This window comes from Podarcis erhardii (assembly GCF_964252035.2).
Source record: "Podarcis erhardii genome assembly, chromosome: 2".
In the NCBI taxonomy this organism is placed as follows: domain Eukaryota; kingdom Metazoa; phylum Chordata; class Lepidosauria; order Squamata; family Lacertidae; genus Podarcis; species Podarcis erhardii.
The window spans coordinates 124,163,395-124,183,829 of NC_138498.1; the positions used below are offsets into that span (position 1 = coordinate 124,163,395).

General features: G+C 46.6%; 2 protein-coding genes across 5 annotated transcripts in view; one reads left to right on the plus strand and one right to left on the minus strand.

Moving 5' to 3' along the window:
- LOC309337113 (zinc finger protein 621-like) overlaps positions 1 to 20,435 on the minus strand; it is a 158,166-nt gene that overhangs the window by 101,207 nt on the left and 36,524 nt on the right. For 2 of the 3 annotated variants that reach the window (XM_081853800.1, XM_081853799.1), the window contains exons 2-3: positions 19,571 to 19,735; positions 19,315 to 19,441 (exon numbers count right to left, since the gene is read on the minus strand). In XM_081853800.1, coding sequence (XP_081709926.1) covers positions 19,315 to 19,441; positions 19,571 to 19,645 — 202 coding nt within the window. In that variant the 5' untranslated portion in view covers positions 19,646 to 19,735. The remainder of the gene's footprint in view (positions 1 to 19,314; positions 19,442 to 19,570; positions 19,736 to 20,435) is intronic. The other variant, XM_081853801.1, reaches the window with a different exon arrangement.
- Positions 6,474 to 15,402, plus strand: LOC309336926 (zinc finger protein 213-like). 2 transcript variants are annotated; one of them, XM_081853444.1, is made up of 6 exons: positions 6,474 to 7,029; positions 8,615 to 8,741; positions 9,162 to 9,265; positions 9,483 to 9,609; positions 11,311 to 14,533; positions 14,672 to 15,402. In XM_081853444.1, exons 1-5 carry the CDS (start codon positions 6,658 to 6,660, stop codon positions 12,036 to 12,038), a joined length of 1,458 nt encoding a protein of 485 aa, XP_081709570.1. In that variant the 5' UTR covers positions 6,474 to 6,657; the 3' UTR covers positions 12,039 to 14,533; positions 14,672 to 15,402. The 2 variants fall into 2 exon arrangements, with proteins under 2 accessions (XP_081709570.1, XP_081709571.1); XM_081853445.1 differs by having other exon boundaries at positions 11,323 to 14,533.

A 20,435-nucleotide genomic window follows, 5' to 3' on the forward strand; every position in this document is an offset into this window, starting at 1 on the left:
CCGTCCCAGCCAGAGGACCTCTGTCTTCGAAGGATTTAACTTCAACCGGCTCCCACGTAACCATTCAGCCACAGCTTCCAGACATCTGATCAGTGTGTCTGGGGCCGAGTCAGGATGGCCATCCATCAACAGATAGAGTTGGGTGTCATCAGCATACTGATGGCAGCCCAGCCCAAAACTCCGGACAAGCTGGGCGAGGGGGCGCATAAAGAAACATGTCTTTTTCATGGGCCATCTTGCCCTCCCTTTCTCTTTCTTTTTCCTCATGATCTGTTCTGCTTTCTGTCTCTCTCTGCCATATCTCTCTCAGCCTGTATTTGTGCTAACTGAACGTCAGCTGCGATTCTGGTTTGTCCAGCTGCTAATTTTGCCTTTTCTCTTTCTGTTTCAACTTTGTTTTTTCTTTCTCTGCTTCAACCTTATGTCTTTCTTTCTTTCTTTCTCTGCTTCAACTTTAGCCAATTCTAATCTTAGCCTCATAATTTCTAATTCAGTATTTAGGATTCTCCTCAGATGCAGCAGCTGGGTCATCCCGAGTCTCTTTTGCTTGGTGCTTGCTGGCCAATTTCTGACAGATTTTTTTTTCTTTTTTAAATAAAACAGCCTCAATACTTTATCAAACTGGTTGTTCTGTATCTCTGGGTACATTGCTGTGTGGGTTTTAACTTCGTATCATGGTGCTTCCACCAATTAATATGTGATGGCGCTACAACCCTTTTCCCTCTTTCCTTCACAGAACAACAGTTCCACAAATTCCCACAAACTGCCCCAGATTATGTTGTGGGGGACTTGTGTGAGGGAAAACAAACAAAGGTTGTTTATGAGGGTCCTGACCTCCTTTCTTCACAGACCGCTGTGCAGTTTACACAACCTCCCCAAACCTGCAACACCCCACTTTGCACCAGAAGATAGACTCTGGGGAAAGGGAAATTGCACCATCGGAAACGAGACACCAAATTCAACCACATTGCAAGGAGAAAATCCACTCGGGCTGCCAAGTAATACAGGAGTCTTGGGGGGACGGGGACGGGGGACACTTGGTGGTGGTTGTGTGTGTCCAGTTGCACATTTAAATACAGTGGTGCCTCGCAAGATGAAATTAATTCGTTCCGCAAGTTTTTTCTTCTTGCGAGTTTTTCGTCTTGCGAAGCACGGTTTCCCATAGGAATGCACTGAAAATCAATCAATGCGTCCCTATGGAAACCGCCTTCAGACCAGGTCCAGGGACAGTCTGTCCCCCGACCTCTTCTGAAGGCTGGGGGGGACGGGGACAAGGGCTTTTCTTCCCACCGCCAGCCTTCAGGAGGCTGTTCTGGAGGCTGGCGGTGGGGAGAAAAGCCCTTCTCCCCACCTCCCGCCCCGCAAGCTCCGGGGACAGGAGGGCTTCGCTGCCGACCCCCAGCATTTTAAAAGCCCCCAGGACAGCGGAGGTCTTCTGAAGGCCGGCGGTGGGCGAAAGTCTTTCTTCCCCCCCGCCTGCCTTCAAAAGCCGTCCGGGATAGCGCGCTTCCCTGCTATCCCGGACCGCTTTTAAAATGCTGGCGGTGGGGAGCAAAGCCTTTCGGCCCCCGCCGGCCTTCCTGGACCTCTTCTGAAGGCCGGAGGGGGGCGAAAGGCTTTGCTCCCCACCGCCAGCATTTAAAAGAGGTCCCCGGAGATTTCCCTATGGGCTTCTTGCGAAGCAAGCCCATAGGGAAATTCGTCTTGCAGAACGACTCAAAAACGGAAAACTCTTTCGTCTTGCGAGTTTTTCATTTTGCGAGGCGTTCGTCTTGCGAGGCACCACTGTATTATTTCTCCATCCTCAAGAATATGAATCCTGACGACGGTAGTTTGTGAAGGCTGCTGGGAATTGTAGCTCTGTGGTGGGTAAATTACAGTTTCTTTTGTAATAAACGAAAACCTGTCCTTATTCCCTTTTGGGGACACAAGAGCCCTTACAAAGTCCTTTGCAGGTTTTACATCGGTCGGATAAAATAACAGAAGCCAAACAGAGAATATTGAGAAGCAAAGCAGCTAGTAAGCCTGATCTTTTTTGAACTGTTGCAACAGGGTGCCCCCTTCACATGCAGGAGAAAGGACGAGGACCCCAAACCAAGGTGTGCCTGCTCTTATATAGACATTCTAAACTGCCAGCCCTGGAGTCCAAGACCACCCCCCCAGAAACATCATACCTACATCACAGAAAGGGCGGTCTACAACAGAAATCTGAGTGTGCTGTTTATCTCCTGTCTGGCAGGTTACCTCTTAATGCTCACTTGATTGGATACCCTGGGGAGCCTGGCCAGTCTTTTGTAATGATAAATACTTAGTTCCTGAGCCAGGTCACAGGCTCACCCTATTCACAGACATACCCTTAAGAGAGGATTTGTGGAGGAAAAGACAATGGGGAGGCTTTTCCGTTTTCCTTGACCTTGCAGAGAAATCATTTGGTCAGTTTGGGAGTCAAAATGCTTTCAGGGCTGTTTTCCTGTGCTGCTTCAGACATGTGGTTTATATATTTATGTACGTGTTTGCTTGGTACATTTATGAACATATGTGTGTGTGTGTGTATGACCTTTCGGCTTGCTCTGGTCCATGGGGTCACGAAGAGTCGGACACAACTAAACAACAAAATATATGACCTTAAATTTTTTATTTCACTTTGAAGGAAAGAATGTGTTTCAAAGGACTTGGGATCAGTGCGTTTTGTTAGAAGGCCAACCCTGCGGAATTACTATGCAGAACTGTGGATATGGGAGGGTCATCTAGCCCAACCCCCCCTATAAAGCAAATGCTATTTGCACTCAGCGAGCGCCCCTTGCCCACAGGGTCAGATGGTCTTCGCTTTACTATCTTTCAGACTCTCCCAACAGACGTGTCTTGGCCAGGGGAACCGCTCGCCACTTGAAAAGACTCTGCTGAGCCCGCTGCTGCAGTTCCTATCCTGACCGACCCCGCTTTTGCATGCATCCGCGTACATGAAAGGAGGAGTTGCGCAGGCTTTGCATTTTGTTCCTTTTCTAGGCGCTGCCGCAGACTAGCCTTGCAAACGGAGAGAGCAGCTTTCTGCAAACCTCGCGGGGGTGGGACGACTTTCCATCCCTTCCCCTCCCTCCCCACCGCGTGTAGTTGCCCTAAGGGTTAAAGCCAGCGAGTGCAAGCTGCTAGAGAGAAAAAGAGAGAGAAGGGGATGCTGGATACTGACCCCCCCCCACTCCGCCCAACCTCTTCCCTTGGGAAAGGGGGCGTGGCTTAAGCAGAACAGCTGGCCCGCCCCCTCTGCCATCGCGCGCCGCCCTTGCCCTGCAAGGAGTCGGGTGAGTGCAAAGCGCCTTGGGGTGCAGCAAGCTTCGGGGTGTGTGTGTGTGTTTGTGTGCAATGCAATGCAATGCAATACCCGTGGAATTGAGGGTGGGGTTGGAGAGAGAGCAGGCAGGGAAGTTGCGAGTCGGGGGGGGGGTTGCAGCTGATTCACTCTCGTTGCATAGAAGAGACGGGTTTCTCCCTGAAGGCGCGCCCGTTCTCTCCATCTCATTCACTCACACACGAGTGTCTGCACGCACACACAGATCACGTGAAGAGCCCTGTAGTTTCATTAGGCCAACTAATTAGCCCATCTAATCAAGCTTCATCTAGTCCAACCCCCCTCTGCAAGGAAGTAATCTCAGCACTGTGTCCTTTCGGTGGCCAAGCCTGCAAAGAAGGACTGGAGCCCAAGACACAGTGGCGTAGCGTGGGTTGTCAGCACCCGGGGCAAGGCAAGTAATTTGCACCCCCTAACCCGTGGATTTGCGCCCCCTAACTCGTGGATTTGTGCCCCCTAACTCGTGGATTTGCGCCCCCTAACCCATGGATTTTGCGCCCCCTAACCCTAACCCCCAGATGTTGCGCCCGGTGCGGCCGGCCCCCCCTGCACCCCCCACGCTACGCCACTGCAGATAGGTAGCCGTGTTGGTCTGCCATAGTCAAAACAAAAAATTCCTTCCAGTAGCACCTTAAAGACCAACTAAGTTAGTTCTAGGTATGAGCTTTCGTGTGCATGCACACTTCTTCAGATACCCGTATCTGAAGAATATCTGAAGGTATCTGAAGAAGTGTGCATGCACACGAAAGCTCATACCTAGAACTAACTTAGTTGGTCTTTAAGGTGCTACTGGAAGGAATTTTTTGTTTGGAGCCCAAGAGCATCTCTCCCCTCAGGCAGTAAAGCACGTGAACGTAAGCAGGTACTCGCTTGGTGTTAGCTAAGGCACAGCTTCCCTTTGATTCAAAATGGATTATTCTCAGAAAGAAGACTCCTGAGCTTGAATGAGGCAAGGAACAAGGGCTACCCCTATGCTATCCATATAATCAGTTATCAGTAATCAATATATTCATATATGCTCACACATAATCAAGGCTTACAGTATTTTATAATCCATTTTGAATCAAAGGGAAGCTGTGCCTTAGCTAACTGCATACTGCTTGAAACAGCAAAATTAGGAGCCGACCTTTCCCCTACAAACATCCGTGTACCCTGGACAAGGGGAAGACGTGAATCAGAGATTCTGGTACAAAATCCCCTCAGATGCAGGCTAAATTAATCCACAGAACAGGAAGAGAAAACCACAAAATCTCCAAACTCCCTGTCCTGTCATAACCAGGGGAGAGGTTAGACAGAGCGTCACTGCAAGCAGCGGAAAGCAGAACTAGAACTCTGTGCTTGACCAGTGCTTGACCAGGAGCTGGTAGCATGGCAAGAAGCTTGCTGATTGGCTAATTTTCGCTGGCAATATCGTGACTGCCTCATGGATGTCTCATGATTTATGATTTGCTGTGATCTGCTCAGGTATGGATTTCTGTCAATCGGGGTCCCAGTTCCTTTTGGAAGAGATTCCAAACTGGGTCCTTATTGCCTGGCAATAAACTTCACCTTCTTATTCTCCATTGCTGAGTCTGCCTGATCCTTATTTAACACCAAGCGAGTACCTGCTTACGTTCACGTGCTTCAGCAGCTTCCATAATAATCTAATAATGATGATGTTTATATCATTTATATGCTGCCCATCAGACTGGGTTGCTCCAGCCACTCTGGGTGGCTCCCAACAGAATATGGCTTCTAAAAGTCAAGATTTTTATTTCCTTGACATCTGACGGGAGGGTATTCTACAGGGCGGGCCCTCTGTCTGGTTCCCCGTCCTTGAGTTGATACAGAATAAGTTGAGTTCATATAGAATAATAAGTTGATATCCTAAATTTTCAGCTTCTCTCAAAGAACCAGGATCAGGAAGTTTTTAATGTTTGATATCATGTTTTTATATTTTGCTGGAAGCCACCTGGAGTGGCTGGGGAATAATAATAATAATAATAATAATAATAATAATAATAATAATAATACCACTTGTTCAGTGCATTTGGAAGCATCCAAATAACTTGAGGTAATATATTCAAACAAAACATTCGCTCCTGATTCACCATGTAAAAAGGTACTTGCACTGACGTGCTTTCGAACTGCTAGGTTGGCAGGAGCTGGGGCCGCCGACCTTCTGGTTGCTTTAGACCACAGCACCACCTGCGTCCCTACGACTCACTGTGTGCAATCCTACCGGCTGAATTTTATCTGAGTCCTGGGATAGCTCAGTTGGTAGAGCACGAGGCTCTCAGGGTTGTGGGTTCCAGCCCCACCTTGTCAAAAATATTCCTGCATTCCAGAGAGTTGGACTTAGTCCCTTCCAACTTTGTGATTCTATGGTCCATGAACCTCACTTATGAGGCAACCATCACAATTATTTCATAGAATCACAGAATCATAGAGTTGGAAGAGACCACAAGGGCCATCGAGTCCAACCCCCTGACAAGCAGGAAACACCACCAGAGCACTCCTGACATATGGTTGTCAAGCCTCTGCTTAAAGACCTCCAAAGAAGGAGATCCCACCACACTCCTTGGCAGCAAATTCCACTGTCGAACAGCTCTCACTGTCAGGAAGTTCTTCCTAATGTTTAGGTGAAATCTTCTTTCTTGTAGTTTGGATCCATTGCTCCGTGTCCGCTTCTCTGGAGCAGCAGAAAACTACCTTTCTCCCCCCTCTATGTGACATCCTTTGATATATTTGAACATGGCTATCATATCACCCCTTAACCTCCTCTTCTCCAGGCTAAACATGCCCAGCTCCCTTTCTTTTCTAAAGCAAAATTTTGGTAGAAGTTCTGCAGCCCACCTTTGCGTAATAGGAGTTTGCCCTTGCAAGATTGGAGAGCGAGAGGAAAAGGAATCTCAGAGTGGGCTTTTTTTGTGTGGGGGAGGGCGGAACAGACATGACTTTTCTGGTCAGCGGGCAGAAGGAGCTTGGGTTGATCCCTAGCTAGAGATCCTCCATCTCCTTCTCTTGGTCCAGATATGGGTCTCTGCCTCCTAGGAGAAGGAAGTCCCTACTTCTCAGCTACCCCCTGGTGTCCTGTTCCCTAAATCTCACCTGCTTTTCCTTGCAGACTGCAGACCCCGGGGGCGTTTACCCAGTTTCCTCCTCTGCTTCTTTCAAGGCATCTTCCAGTTTGGGGGGGGGCGTATGCTAATTGCCCAGAGGGGGGACATTTGCAAAACCCTAATCTCTTCACCCTGCCCCAAAGTCACACGCTCCTACCCTCCAGAAAGAAGGCGGTGGTGGAGGTTCTGTGCTGGAGGCCAAGCTCAAGGATGGAGGAACAAGACTCATCTGTGACCGAGGAGGGAGAAGGTCCCCACATCATCCAGATTGGGAGCAGTGGGGCCATTTGGGGGGACTTGCCACAGAAGTGCTTCCGGGAGTTGTGCTACCAGGAAGCTGAGGGTCCAAGAGAGATCTGCAGCCAGCTCCGCTCACTGTGCTATCAGTGGCTGAAACCGGAAAGGAACACAAAAGCCCAAATGCTGGACCTAGTGGTCCTGGAGCAGTTCCTGGCTGTCCTCCCCCCGGAGATGGAGAGCTGGGTCAGGGAGTGTGGAGCGGAGACCAGTTCCCAGGCGGTGGCCCTGGCAGAAGGCTTCCTCCTGAGCCAGGCAGAGGACAGAAAGCAGGAAGACACAAAGGTGAGGCTTGTAGCTGGAAGGGGAAATGATATATAATGAATTGAAAAGGATGTTCAAAATAACTTTTCTTTAAAAAACAGGAAGTTTTTCTTTTGATAATTATAGGTACAGAACTACAGAAATTGTACAGAAATTTATTTATGCATGCAACTACAGCAGCAAGAATGTTACTTGCCCCAAAATGGAAAGAAGCAGAAGTCCCAGTAAAGGAAGAATGGATACAGAAACTTATGGGAATAACAGAAATGGCTAAACTTTGCCAGAAGAATCAGAAAGCAAGATGACAAACTTTTTAATGGTTTATTATTTACAGATAAAAACATTATTGTAAACAGATAAAAACATTAGCAGGATAATTGCAATAACCTGCAGTTATTTAAGGGTATATGTTTACAGTAGATAATTAAATGAACAAGTTAAATGAATTTGGATATGCAGATGATATTAAAAAATAAATTTAAGGAACCATGGAAAGGGGGAAGGAAGTCAATTTTTGAAAAGTTAAATGGATTGTAAAACTAATGAAATGTATAAATTTGAAAAGTATATTAAAAAAAAATATTATTTATACTACCCTTCATCAAAAGATCTCAGGGTGGTTTTCATATACAGTGGTACCTCGGGTTACATATGCTTCAGGTTACATACGCTTCAGGTTACAGACTCCGCTAACCCAGAAATAGTACCTCGGGTTAAGAACTTTGCTTCAGGATGAGAACAGAAATCGCGCAGCAGGAGGTCCCATTAGCTAAAGTGGTGCTTCAGGTTAAGAATAGTCTCAGGTTAAGAACGGACCTGCGGAATGAATTAAGTACTTAACCCGAGGTACCACTGTAATAATAATAAATATGAATTGCAATTGATAATAAAGAACAAGTATTTTCTTCTCACCCTGCCTGAATGTCATACTTAACTGTCTTCATATTTGAAAGACAGGATGTCATTCCTTTTAATAATAATAAAATCCACAGTGGCGCCGCAAGAAATCTGCTAGCACATTTGCAAAGCTAAGCAGGGTCCGGCATGGTTTCAAATTGGATGGGGAACCATTTGTTGAGATTCCTGCATTGCAGGGGAGACTACATGGCCCTTGAGGTCCCTTCCAACGCCACCATTCTGTGAGTACTGGCTGCCCATCTACTACCAAGGCAGGTTCAAGTTCCTGTGTTAATTTACAAAGCCCAAACTTAGGTCCGAGGGAACCTCAGAGATCGCCTTCTGAACCCTTATATCTCAGCTGCATCACTGACATCTGCAGCAGCATCGCAGGTCGTGTCCCTCCAGTTGGCGAGGCTCATTTGAAAACAACAAAAACACGAGCCTTTAGTGTCGCCGGATGAGTGCCTGTGGAACTCTCCGCCACTGGAGATTCAGCAGGCTGCTTCCCACTTCAACTCTTAAAACGTTTGCCTGGAAATCCTCTATTCCGACCGGCCTAGGAAGGCAAGCTAAGAATATGGACTTCTATGCTAGTTAGCTGATTTCAGCATTTTTGTTACGGTTTGACGTGGAATTCTTGTAACCCGCTCTGATCAACAGTGGCAACGGATACATCTTTTTCACAATTTTTCATTGCCCTTTTCAGCTGCAGGGCTTGCTAGCCAAAGGGGCCACAGATTTCCCAGGGGCCAAGGAGCATCCGCCGGAGGCTGCGCAGAGGCTGCTGTTCAAGTGGATCAAGCAGGAGGGGGATGGAGGGCGCCCCTCCCTGGGTAAGGACCCCCATGGAGGACCCCCCCCCTCGGTTGTTCCTGACTCACATGAACTGGTACGAATGCTCCCCTTGATTTTCGTAGGAGTGAGACGGTTCTGTTGAACATTCAAAGCTGCCTCCTACCGAGTTCTCCCTGGTCAGAACTGTCTACTCTGACTGCCAGCAGCTCTTGGTGCTTTTAGGGAACTTTGCCGCAGCCAGGGATCAGACCTTGGGCCTCCCACATGCAAACAGATGCTCTCCCACTGAGCCTTCCCAAATAGAAAAAAACGGAAGCTGTCTTATCCCCACTTGGTCCATCTAGTTCAGTAGTGTCTGCACGGTCTGGCAGCCTCTCTCCCAGGTTCCAGGCAGGGGCGCTTGCTGTGAGAACAGGACGCCCTCCTTAGGCTCTAACGTTGTAACGTCTTCCTCGTAGAAAGTGCAACCGTCCTCAGAGATGGGGAGACGGCGCTGGGGGTTCCTCCTCTGACGCCTTCTCTTTGCAGCCAGCTGGGAGTGGCTCCTGTGTTACCAGGACAGGTAGGTATGGGGCGGGATTTTTTGGGGGGGAGGGGGGCGAGGACAGCCTCTCACCCTAGTCTCCTCACACCCCTCTGCGCCTGGAGGAAATGGCACTGTCTTTCTTTGAAAGCACAGATCCTGCAGGAGAAAATTCAGCCGCTCTCCACCTTTGCTATCTGTTTGTAGGCAATTGCATTTTCTTCTGAATTTCTTCCTTTCTCTCTTTTTAAATCAGGGTCCGGCACCCCTTGAGAAGATGTCTGTTCATTTCATGGAGGAGAAGAGGAGTCTTCCAGAACCAGGCCAGGCGTCTCTGCACAGGGGATCTGCGGAGGAGAACACTGGGGATCTGGTCTTTCTGGGTGAGGCTCCTTTTTTGCCTTGTTCACTGATCCAGTTCAATCACTGACCAACTTTCAAGCCCCCATTTATGTTCCGATATGTTTGCTGTTCGTAGATGTCGCTAGCGGGGCGGGAGTTACTGCTGCAGAAGCCGCATTGATTGATCAGCAAGACTGGTCCTTCTGCAAGTACAATATAACACTATTTTCCCCAGATCCTCAAAATCTCACTCCGGCTCCAGCATTTTGTGAGATGGTCCCTGCTGTTTTCAGTCTTAGGAATGGACTTTGAGGAATGGAGGAAAAATAATTTCTGTCGGGCACATCGAAGGACAAGTCTTGCAGATGAATCAGCACGGCTTCTGCAAAAGGAAGCCCTGCTTCAATAATGTCTTCGACTCCCATGAATGACAAATGCATAGGAACATAAGAAGAGACCTGAAATCGGATCAGGCCAGTGGCCCATGTAGTCCAACATCGTGTTCTCACAGTGACTAACCAGGTGGCTCTGGGAAACCCTCAAACAGGATTTCAGGTTGGGAGTGTCTCCCTGCCCTTCCATGGATATGTCCTTCGGGATTGATCCTGGGACCTGCTGCATGCCAAGCAGGTGCCCTGATCACTGAGCTATGAGCCTGGAAAAGAGGAGACCATAGCAGAATTGTAGAGTTGGAGGTGGCCGCAAGGGTCATCTAGTCCAACCCCCTGCAAGGCAGGACTCGTTCACCCAGCGTGGGACTCAAACAGAGATTGAGGGGTTTCGTGCTCTACCAGTTGAGCTACCTGTATGATTCAGTATGCATGATTTGAAACTGTATGATTCAAGTATCTTCAAGGCCTCTCACACGGAAGATGGAGAAAGCTTGTTTCTTCTTCTTCTGTTATTAATTCAGTTTATACACCGCTGTTATTCCTGCATTCCAACATCTGACTCACTGTTGGAGCTCTCACACAGCCGCCTGTCACTCTGGCCCTGTCTTTTGTCTCCCCTTTGTTCAGAGCCCAGATTACAGCAGCTCTCGGCCTTCCGTTGTTCACTGTTCTCTCTCTATGCCTGCTTCTTCTCCTCCTGTCAGCACCTGAGCTTTGCTGACAACTGGCCTCAGGGCAGTTCACAAACAAGACCACAACATATAAAAACAAACTGAAAACAATAACCCAATAACCCGCCCTGCCCCCAAGCCACATTCTAAAAGGGTGTTGGATGTGAAACAGATCAACCAAAGGCCTGGTTACAAAGGAACGTTTTTGCCTGGTGCCTAAAGGTGTGTAATTAAGGTGCCAGGTGAACTTTCCTGAGAGCAGTCCACAGACAGGGAGCCACTGCAGAGAAGGCCCCGTTCTCATGTTGCGACCCTCCAGACCTCTTGAGGAGGAGGCACATGAAGAAGGGCCTCAGAAGATGATCTCACGGTCCGGGTACGTTCATATGGGAAGAGGCGGTCCTTGAGGTATTGCGATCTTGAGCCGTTTTAAGGATTTATAGGTCAAAACCAGCACTCTGAATTGGGCCAGGAAACTAATCGGTAGCCAGTACTGTCAGACCAGGATCGGTGTAATATGCTCAAACCGTCTTGCTCGTAGAACTCCACAATTCTATGACCTTCTCCCTTTATTTGGAAGGGTTTGCCTCCCCATTAAATATTTTCTGCTCTGTTGATCTAAACAGTGTTGAGCATCAGCTCTCTTCCCTGATTGAATTTCTGGTTTTGGTTCCCTCAGGTAACGGGCAAGAGGGTCGCCAAGAGGGCAAAGGGCAGAGAAGGACAGCTGAGGAGACGCAGAAGTGGGGGGCCAAAGCCTTTGTGTTCGAAGGGGGCGAGGCGGATGAGATTCCGATCGTGGAGGAACGTCCTGCAGCGAAGCGCCGGTACGTCCACGGCAGAGAGAAGCCCGTGAAATGCTCTGAGTGCGGGAAGAGCTTCAACCACCAGGTCCACCTCCTCAAACACCAGAGGACCCACATGGTGGAGGAAACCTACCGGTGTGCCGAGTGCGGGAAGCAGTTCAGCCACAGCTCCTACCTCAGCTCCCACCAGAAGATCCACATGGGGGAGAAACCCTACAAGTGCCTGCAGTGTGGGAAAACCTTCAGCCACGGCAGGAGCCTCAACTCACATCAGATAATCCACACGGGCCAGAAGCCCTACAAGTGCTCGGTGTGCCCCAAGAGCTTCAGCCACAGCAGGAGCCTCAAAGTGCACCTGAGGATCCACACTGGGGAGAAGCCCTTTGGCTGCTCCGAGTGCGGGAGGAGCTTCAGCCAGTGCTCCAACCTTATCAAACATCAGAGAATCCACACGGGAGAGAAGCCCTACAAGTGCTCCCAGTGCGGGGTGTGCTTCAATCAGAGCATCCAGCTGAAGAGGCACCAGATCGTCCACACGGGTCAGGATCCTGTCTATCAGAGCATCCAGCTTAAACGGCACCAGATCATCAACACGGGGTAGGATCCTGTGAGTCCTGAGCCCAACCCCTTGCTTCGTTTTGGGAGAAAAGCACATGGCTCCCTATAATTGATGTTGTTGAACCTGCCAGAGAACTACAGATGAACTAATTAAATAAACAGAAGTTTAGAGTTGGAAGGGAACCCAGAAATCAAAATAAATAAATAAATAAATATTTTTTTTTATTTATACCCTGCCCTCCCCTTCCAGAGCTGGGCTCATTGTGGCTAACACGAATAAAATCACAGTAAAAACATAATTGGGGAAGGAAAGAAAAAAAAACAAATTTAAAATACAGGTTAAAATACAATTTAAAATGCAGCCTCATTTTAAAAGTAGCCGATAGATCAAGACCATAAGGGGAGGGAAACATAAGGGTCAAACTGAGTCCAAACCAAAGGCCAAGCGGAACAGTCTTGCAGGCCCTGCGGAAAGATTTCAAGTCTAGCAGGGCCCTAGTCTCTTGTGACAGAGCGTTCCATCACGTTGGGGCCAGTACTGAAAAGGCCCTGGCCCTAGTTGAGACCAATCTAACCACCTTGCGACCTGGGACCTCCAAAATGCTGTCATTTGTGGACCTTAAGGTCCTCCGCGGGGCATACCAGGAGAGGCGGTCCTGTCCAACCCCTTGTAAGGAATTTGCTACAGACGGTCACCGAGCTATTGTCCAAGAGAGGAGAGTCCACCACCTTCCGAGGGGGTCCGTTCCAGTGTCCAAACAGCTTCTTTGACCAACCCTAGACAACACTTCTTAGAAACTGCAGCTGTTCCCACATTAACTAAATTGCTGAATTAAAGGAATAAATACCAGAGTTTCCATGAAAGGACCAACTGCGGTGATGCTCAGAACGTGTGTGTCCCATGATGGAGCTGAGCGTGGGCAACAAATTTCTATCGGAGCTGGTATCTTGGATTTAATAAAAGGACCATAGAATCATAGAGCTGGAAGGGACACCCAGGGCCATCTAGTCCACCCCCTGCAATGCAGGAATTTCGAGTAAAGAACCTGTGACAGGTGGGCCTTCCAACCTATGTTCAGAAACCTCCAGCGAAGGAGAGTCCACCACCTCAATAATAATAATAATAATAATAATAATAATAATAATAATAATAATAATAACAGGTCGCCCATAATGAATAGACTTCCAGTGAGTTCGAATGCTGCTACACCTAGGAGAGGTGTCGATGCCTGGTGAAGGTGGGTTTTGCAGGACAGCGGGGGGTCCATATTAGGACGCGATACTATATACAGTGCCTGGCTTTAAAGTCTGTATCAAGAGCATTTCTTTTTAGCTAAAACAAAAAAACAAAATGGCACCTCTCTGCGTTGTCAGTTTTGTGCAATAATGCTGAATTAAACCATGTGATGCAGTCTGCTTCTGCAGCCAAATCTTTCTCAAAAATCGCTCCTCATCCCATCTTGGGCCTCTGACTGCATGCAGACACAGGAAGCGGAAGTGGGCTTCCAGGTACAGTGGGGCAGGGGATGGGCTAATTAATGACCGCATCTAATTAATGGTGCAGATGGTTGCAGGGGTAGGGGGCTGAATTATGAATTCTTTTCCAATTCATTTATCGTCAGGCATTCCAAAGCGACTCACAATGCAACAAAATTTGCCTGGGAGAGTTGCATGTGTAAAATCCATTGAAACATTTGCATATGTAAAAGATAAAGAAGAGTTTGGATTTGATATCCCGCTTTATCACTACCCTAAGGAGTCTCAAAGCGGCTAACATTCTCCTTTCCCTTCCTCCCCCACAACAAACACTCTGTGAGGTGAGTGGGGCTGAGAGACTTCAGAGAAGTGTGACTGGCCCAAGGTCACCCAGCAGCTGCAGGTGGAGGAGCGGGGAAGCGAACCCGGTTCAGCAGATTACGAGTCTACCGCTCTTAACCACTACACCACACTGACCCCTGGACAGTTAAGTCCAGACAAAGGCGACTATGGGGTTGCTTTCAGGCCAAGGGAGTCGGCGTTTGTCCACAGACAGCTATCTGGGTCATGTGGCAGAAGCCAGAGCGCAAGGAAACGCCGTGTACCTTCTCGCCACAGCACTACCTGTTTATCTACCTGCACTGGTGTGCTTTAGAACTGCTAGGTTGGCAGGAGCTGGGCCTTTGGGGGTGAAGTTCAGCACCTGCTGTCGCTTCATCATGTCATGGGCAAATGCTCAATGCCAGCAGAGGGAGTAGCAGCTCCATATAAACTCTGCTTTCGGCCTCCTATACTGCCAGCTCTTTCTACAGATTTCTGAAAGATGGGCCAATTACTTGGGCACAGAGATCCCTCTCTTCACAGGGAAATGACTCTCCTGAAACCACTGGCAATGCCCACATTTCCCTGTGTCACCTTCCCTCCCCATGTTGGTTGTTCCCCACGGCACCTCCTTTATTCCAGCTGCCACCAGGGATTTGATCCACTTTGCTGTTAATGTAGCCTGAATGAGAAGGAAAGGTAAAACAATGAATTTATAATAGGGAGATGGACTAGATCAGTGTTTCCCAACCTTGGGCCTCCAGCTGTTTTTGGACTACAACTCCCATCATCCCTCACTAGCAAAACCAGTGGTCAAAGATGATGGGAATTGTAGTCCAAAAACAGCTGGAGGCCCAAGGTTGGGGAACACTGGACTAGATGACCCTTGGAGTCCCTTTCAACTCCACTTTTCTAGGATTCCAGAGCCAATCCTGCTTCCTAAACACCAGTGTTGTGCTCCATGCGACGCCGCAACGGCACTTTTCACCCTGGCGTTGTGGGGCCGGCCCTCACTTAAATAGAGTGCGACCACCTCATAGTATACCAGTTACACAAATTTCTACAAATTACCCCAGATTATCTAGTGGGGGACTTGTGTGAGGGAAAACTTAATGATTTGGAGTCTCAGTTAGCATTTGCTCAAACAAACAACAAAGGAAGTTTATGACACAAAGTGGGTAAAACAGGTTACTTCAGGTTATGATGTTATTTCAGGTAACCATTCACCTAATAATATTTATACTAAATCTAACTGATGTTATGGACTTCTAATCAAGCACAGCTTCTTATAAACTTCAGTTGCTTATGTTCGGTTACTTCACTTCAGGTAGATATCACAGGTTTTTAGACTGAATGGTAAATGCTCAGCTTATTTCCAGTTATTTCACTTCAGGTCTTTCTCAGTTGTTGCACAGCTGTTGCCGCTTAGTACTTTGGTTCTTTTCTTTTTTTTAAGCACAACTATCTAGCTTTATTGAATTAAAATACAAATATATATATACATACATAGAAGTAAGAAAAAGGGTGAGGGCGAACAAAGGAAAAGAAAAGAAAGTTTACATTGTTATACAACCAGATATTAATTTTGAATAAAAAGACTTCCAATTCTTCTCCTTGTATTAATGTTGTTATTTACACTTTAATGCACCATCGTCTATTATCTTGATTTGTCTTCATACACTACAGTAGGTAAACATTTACGCATTGCACAAGAATCAATTTAGTTCTGCTAGATTTTTATTTGAACAATAAGTTTTTATATAATGTTTGAATATACTTCATTCTTTATATACTTTCTGATTTGAAAGCCCTCTTACTCTCCCCGTCATCTTAGCCAACTGGAGGCCATTCTCTTTTAGTGGGTGCTGTTTCATTTTTTCAATTCCTTGCCACTAATATTCTGACTGCCATTGTCCCATACATGAACAGTGGCACATTCCATAAAACTAAATTGGTTCCCCCTGTGACAGTGTATAGGTGTTAATTGAGAACTGTTATAATTGAAACACTTTCCACACTTCTTCCATTTAAGCAATCGCTTCTCTGAGATTTTTGATGTCTTGTAAGTTTTCCAACTTCACTGAAGCTCTTCCCACACTCCATACATTTATATGGTTTCTCCTGTGTGAGTTCGTTGATGTCTAGTAAGGCTTGCACTCTGACTGAAGCTCTTTCCACACTCCAAACATCTAAATGGTTTCTCCCCTGTGTGAGTTCGTTTATGTATTGTAAGGTTTCTACCTTCACTGAAACCCTTCCCACAATCCTTACATTTAAAGGGTTTCTCCCCTGTATGAGTTCGTTGATGTAGAGTAAGGTCTGAACACTGTCTGAAGCACTTTCCACAAAACATACACTTATATGGTTTCTCACCTGTGTGAGTTCTTTGATGTCTAGTAAGTGTTCCACTGTGACTGAAACTCTGTCCACACTCTATACATTTAAAGGGTTTCTCCCCTGTGTGACCTCGTAGATGTATGGTCAGTTTTGAAGCTTCACTGAAGCTCTTTCCACACTCCAGACATTTAAATGGTTTCTCTCCTGTGTGAGTTCGTTGATGTCTTCTAAGAGCTCCACTCTTAATGAAACCTTTCCCACAAATACATTTAAATGGTTTCTCCCCTGTGTGACTTCGTTGGTGTAGAGTGAGTTCCTCACTACAAATGAAGCTCTTTCCACACTCCAAACATTTATATGGTTTCTCCCCTGTGTGAGTTCGTTGATGTATTGTAAGTTTTCTACCTTCACTAAAACCCTTCCCACAATCCTTACAGTTAAATGGTTTCTCCCCAGTGTGACTTTGATTGTGCACAATGAGTTGACAACTACGCATGAAGCTCTTTCCACACTCTAAACATTTATATGGTTTCTCCCCTGTGTGAGTTCTTCGATGTATAGTAAGGTATGAACACTGCCTGAAACACTTCCCACACTCAATACATTTAAATGGTTTCTCACCCGTGTGAGTTCGTTGATGTAAGGTAAGACTTCCATTTTCACTGAAGCTCTTTCCACACTCTAAACATTTATATGGTTTCTCCCCTGTGTGAGTTCTTCGATGTATCGTAAGGTATGAACACTGTCTGAAGCACTTCCCACACTCCATACATTTAAATGGTTTCTCACCCGTGTGAATTCGTTGATGTAAGACTTCCATTTTCACTGAAGCTCTTCCCACACTCCATACATCTAAATGGTTTCTCCCCGGTGTGAATTCGTTGATGTACAGTAAGATTTCCCCTATCCCTGAACCTCTTTCCACAATCCATACATCCAAATGGTTTCTCCCCTGTGTGAATTCGTTGATGTTTTGTTAGAGTTCCATTTTCACTGAAGCTCCTTCCGCACTCCATGCATTTAAATGGTTTCTCCCCTGTGTGACTTCGTTGATGTTTTGTTAGAGCTCCACTCTCAATGAAACCCTTCCCACATTCCATACATTTAAATGGTTTCTCCCCTGTGTGAATTCGTTGATGTTTTTTTAGAACTCCACTCTCAATGAAACCTTTCCCACATTCCATACATTTAAATGGTTTCTTCCCTGTGTGAATTTGTTGATGTTTTGTAAGAGCTCCACTTAAAATGAAACCCTTTCCACACTCCAAACATTTAAATGGTTTCTCACCCGTGTGAGTTCGTTGATGTACAGTAAGACTTCCATTTTCACTAAAGCTTCTTCCGCACTCTATACATTTATATGGTTTCCCCCCTGTGTGAATACATTGATGTATAGTAAGGCGTGAACACTGACTGAAGCTCTTTCCGCACTCCATGCATCTAGAGGATTTCTCCCCTATGTTAGTTTGTAGATGTGTGCTAATGTGTTCACTCACACTGAAGTACTTTACAGTATTCTGATTGCCTTCTCCGTCACCTGGTTTAAAGTGGGGGATAATAAAATATTGTTAGGTATTCAAGAAGAGAACAAGAGAACTTTAAAAAGAAAGGAAAGGAAATAATCTCAAGAACCCTTGGTATCTAGTTCTACCTTCAACTCCCCCATGTAACACTGAGCACCAAGAGAAACCTTCTCTGCTGACGTGAGGCATCTATGGCCATCCAGACGTGGTTGGACTCTAAGTACCATCAACCCAAGCAAAGATGGCCAATGACCAGGGATGATGGGAGTTGTAGTGTAGCAAACATCTGTAGGGACACCCTTTCTCCATCTTCCCCTTCCTGTGAAAATGCTACTCCTCTGTATTCAGCTTTCTCCTTCCTCCCTTGATGTGTATAATAATAATAATAATAATAATAATAATAATAATAATAATTATTTATACTCCACCCATCTGGCTGGGTTTCCCCAGCCACTCTGGGTGGCTTCCAACCACATAAAAAACATAGCATTAAACATTAAAAACTTCCCGAAACAGGGCTGCCTTCAGATTACTTCTAAAAGTCAGATAGTTGTTTATTTCCTTGACATCCGATGGGAGGGTGATCAACCGGTCGGGCGCCACTACTGAGAAGGCCCTCTGCCTGGTTCCCTGTAACCTCACATTTTGCAGTGATTGAGCACTCGCAGGCCAGTGTTTCCCAATTTTCTGTGCTTATACTGCATTTTTAAGATTTGCCTTGAGGGCGTCTTTAAACCTCTTTTGTTGTCCACCGGTATATCAATTTCCATTCTTAAATTGGGAATCAGGCATCTGAACAACATGAGCAGTCCAACGAAGTTGATGTTGAAGATTGTACTTTATAGCAACACTGTACTTTTGACATCTGAAGGCAGCCCTGTTTAGGAAAGTTTTTAATGTTTGATTCTATTTTTAATATTTTGTTGGGAGCTGCCCAGAGTGGCTGGGGGAACCCAGGCAAATGAGCAGAAAATAACTTCTTCTTCTTCTTCTTCTTCTTCTTCTTCTTCTTCTTCTTCTTCTTCTTCTTAGCAGCAGCAGCAGCAGCAGCAGCAGCAGCAGCAGCAGCAGCAGCAGCCAATTGCAGAACAGCCTTTACCAAGGCGTCATAGACTTTGGAGAATTACAAACTCAGGAAGAAGAAGAGTTTGGATTTGATATCCCGCTTTATCACTACCCTAAGGAGTCTCAAAGCGGCTAACATTCTCCTTTCCCTTCCTCCCCCACAACAAACACTCTGTGAGGTGAGTGAGGCTGAGAGACTTCAGAGAAGTGTGACTAGCCTGAGGTCACCCAGCAGCTGCATGTGGCGGAGCGGGGAAACGAACCTGGTTCACCAGATTACGAGTCCACCACTCTTAACCACTACACCACACTGGATGAAAGGGAGAAACAAGCTAAGAGGAAAGTACGTTTGGCATACCCTCACTGTGATTAACATCTCTCGGAAACCTATGTCCCCACTGTGGAATGATGTGTGGATCCAGAATTGGACTCCACAGTCACTTATGGACACACCGTTAAGACTGTGTTGATGGAAGACAATCTTACTCAGCTACGAGGGGTCGCCAAATTTGAAGACACAGCATGAATAAATGGCTCAAACAAGAGATTCACACCTTCAACGTCTAACAGCCAAGAGGAATAAAAATGTGCCCTCACCTAGAGAGGCCACCATCTCATAATTCTCCTCCATGACTTCCTTGTGCAGAGCTCTTTGGCCGGGATCCAGCAGAGCCCACTCCTCCTCCGTGAAAAACACGGCCACCTCCTCAAAGGTCAAGAGGGCCTGGAAGAAGAAGAGGAAGAAAACAGAGCTTCTCTTAGATCCCCATCATCCCCACTCAACACAGAGGGAGGCTGGGTGGTCCCATCAGTGCCTCTTCCCTCCTCCCTGCTCCCGTTGCTCTTTCCCTACCTGAGGAAGCTGCCTGGCTCCTCTTTCCACTCCACCTCTGAGAAGAGGCCGTTCAGAGGGGGTCTCGGAGGCCATTGCGTTGCCAGTGGAAAGGAGGCATAAACTGGGCCACTTCTGGGACCCTCTCACCGGTTGCCACGATGCACTTCAATGCAGGGAGCAGCTCTTTTAGGAGAACAATGAAGAAGTAATTGAATTTATATACTGCCCTATACCCGGAGGTCCCAGGACGGTTCACAGAAAGATGGATTTAATTAGGGCGGGATACATTTACATTTACCTGTCACAAATTACAAATATCAATACTCAAAAACTAATACTCATTACAAAGGCAGTGAACTGGAAGGATGTAATCCTTTCTACAGGAACTTTATAATAATATAAGCTGCCTCAGAATTTAGGGGACATTCAGCTTTGGTTTGGAAAGTTCTAGGATCAAATCCCAAACTCTTAATGAAGCTTCACAGAAAGCATTACGGCCAGTACCTCTGCAGACCTCACTTTTCCTTTCCCCCAAACAGCCACCCAGGAAGAGTAGAGGGAAATATTTAGAGCACTCTATGCGCTAACATGGATTGCAGTTTATGGTCAAAACAAAACAAATTCCTTCCAGTAGCACCTTAAAGACCAACTTAGTCAGTTCTTGGTATGAGCTTTCGTGTGCATGCACACTTCTTCAGATACACTGATGGACTTCCATTTCATGCGGCTCAATGTGGTGCCTTCCATAGTTCCAGTTACAGATAGGTAGCCGTGTTGGTCTGCCATAGTCAAAACAAAACAAATTCCTTCCAGTAGCACCTTAAAGACCAACTAAGTCAGTTCTTGGTTTATGGGACAGAGATAAGAAGTTCAGTGGCTTCTG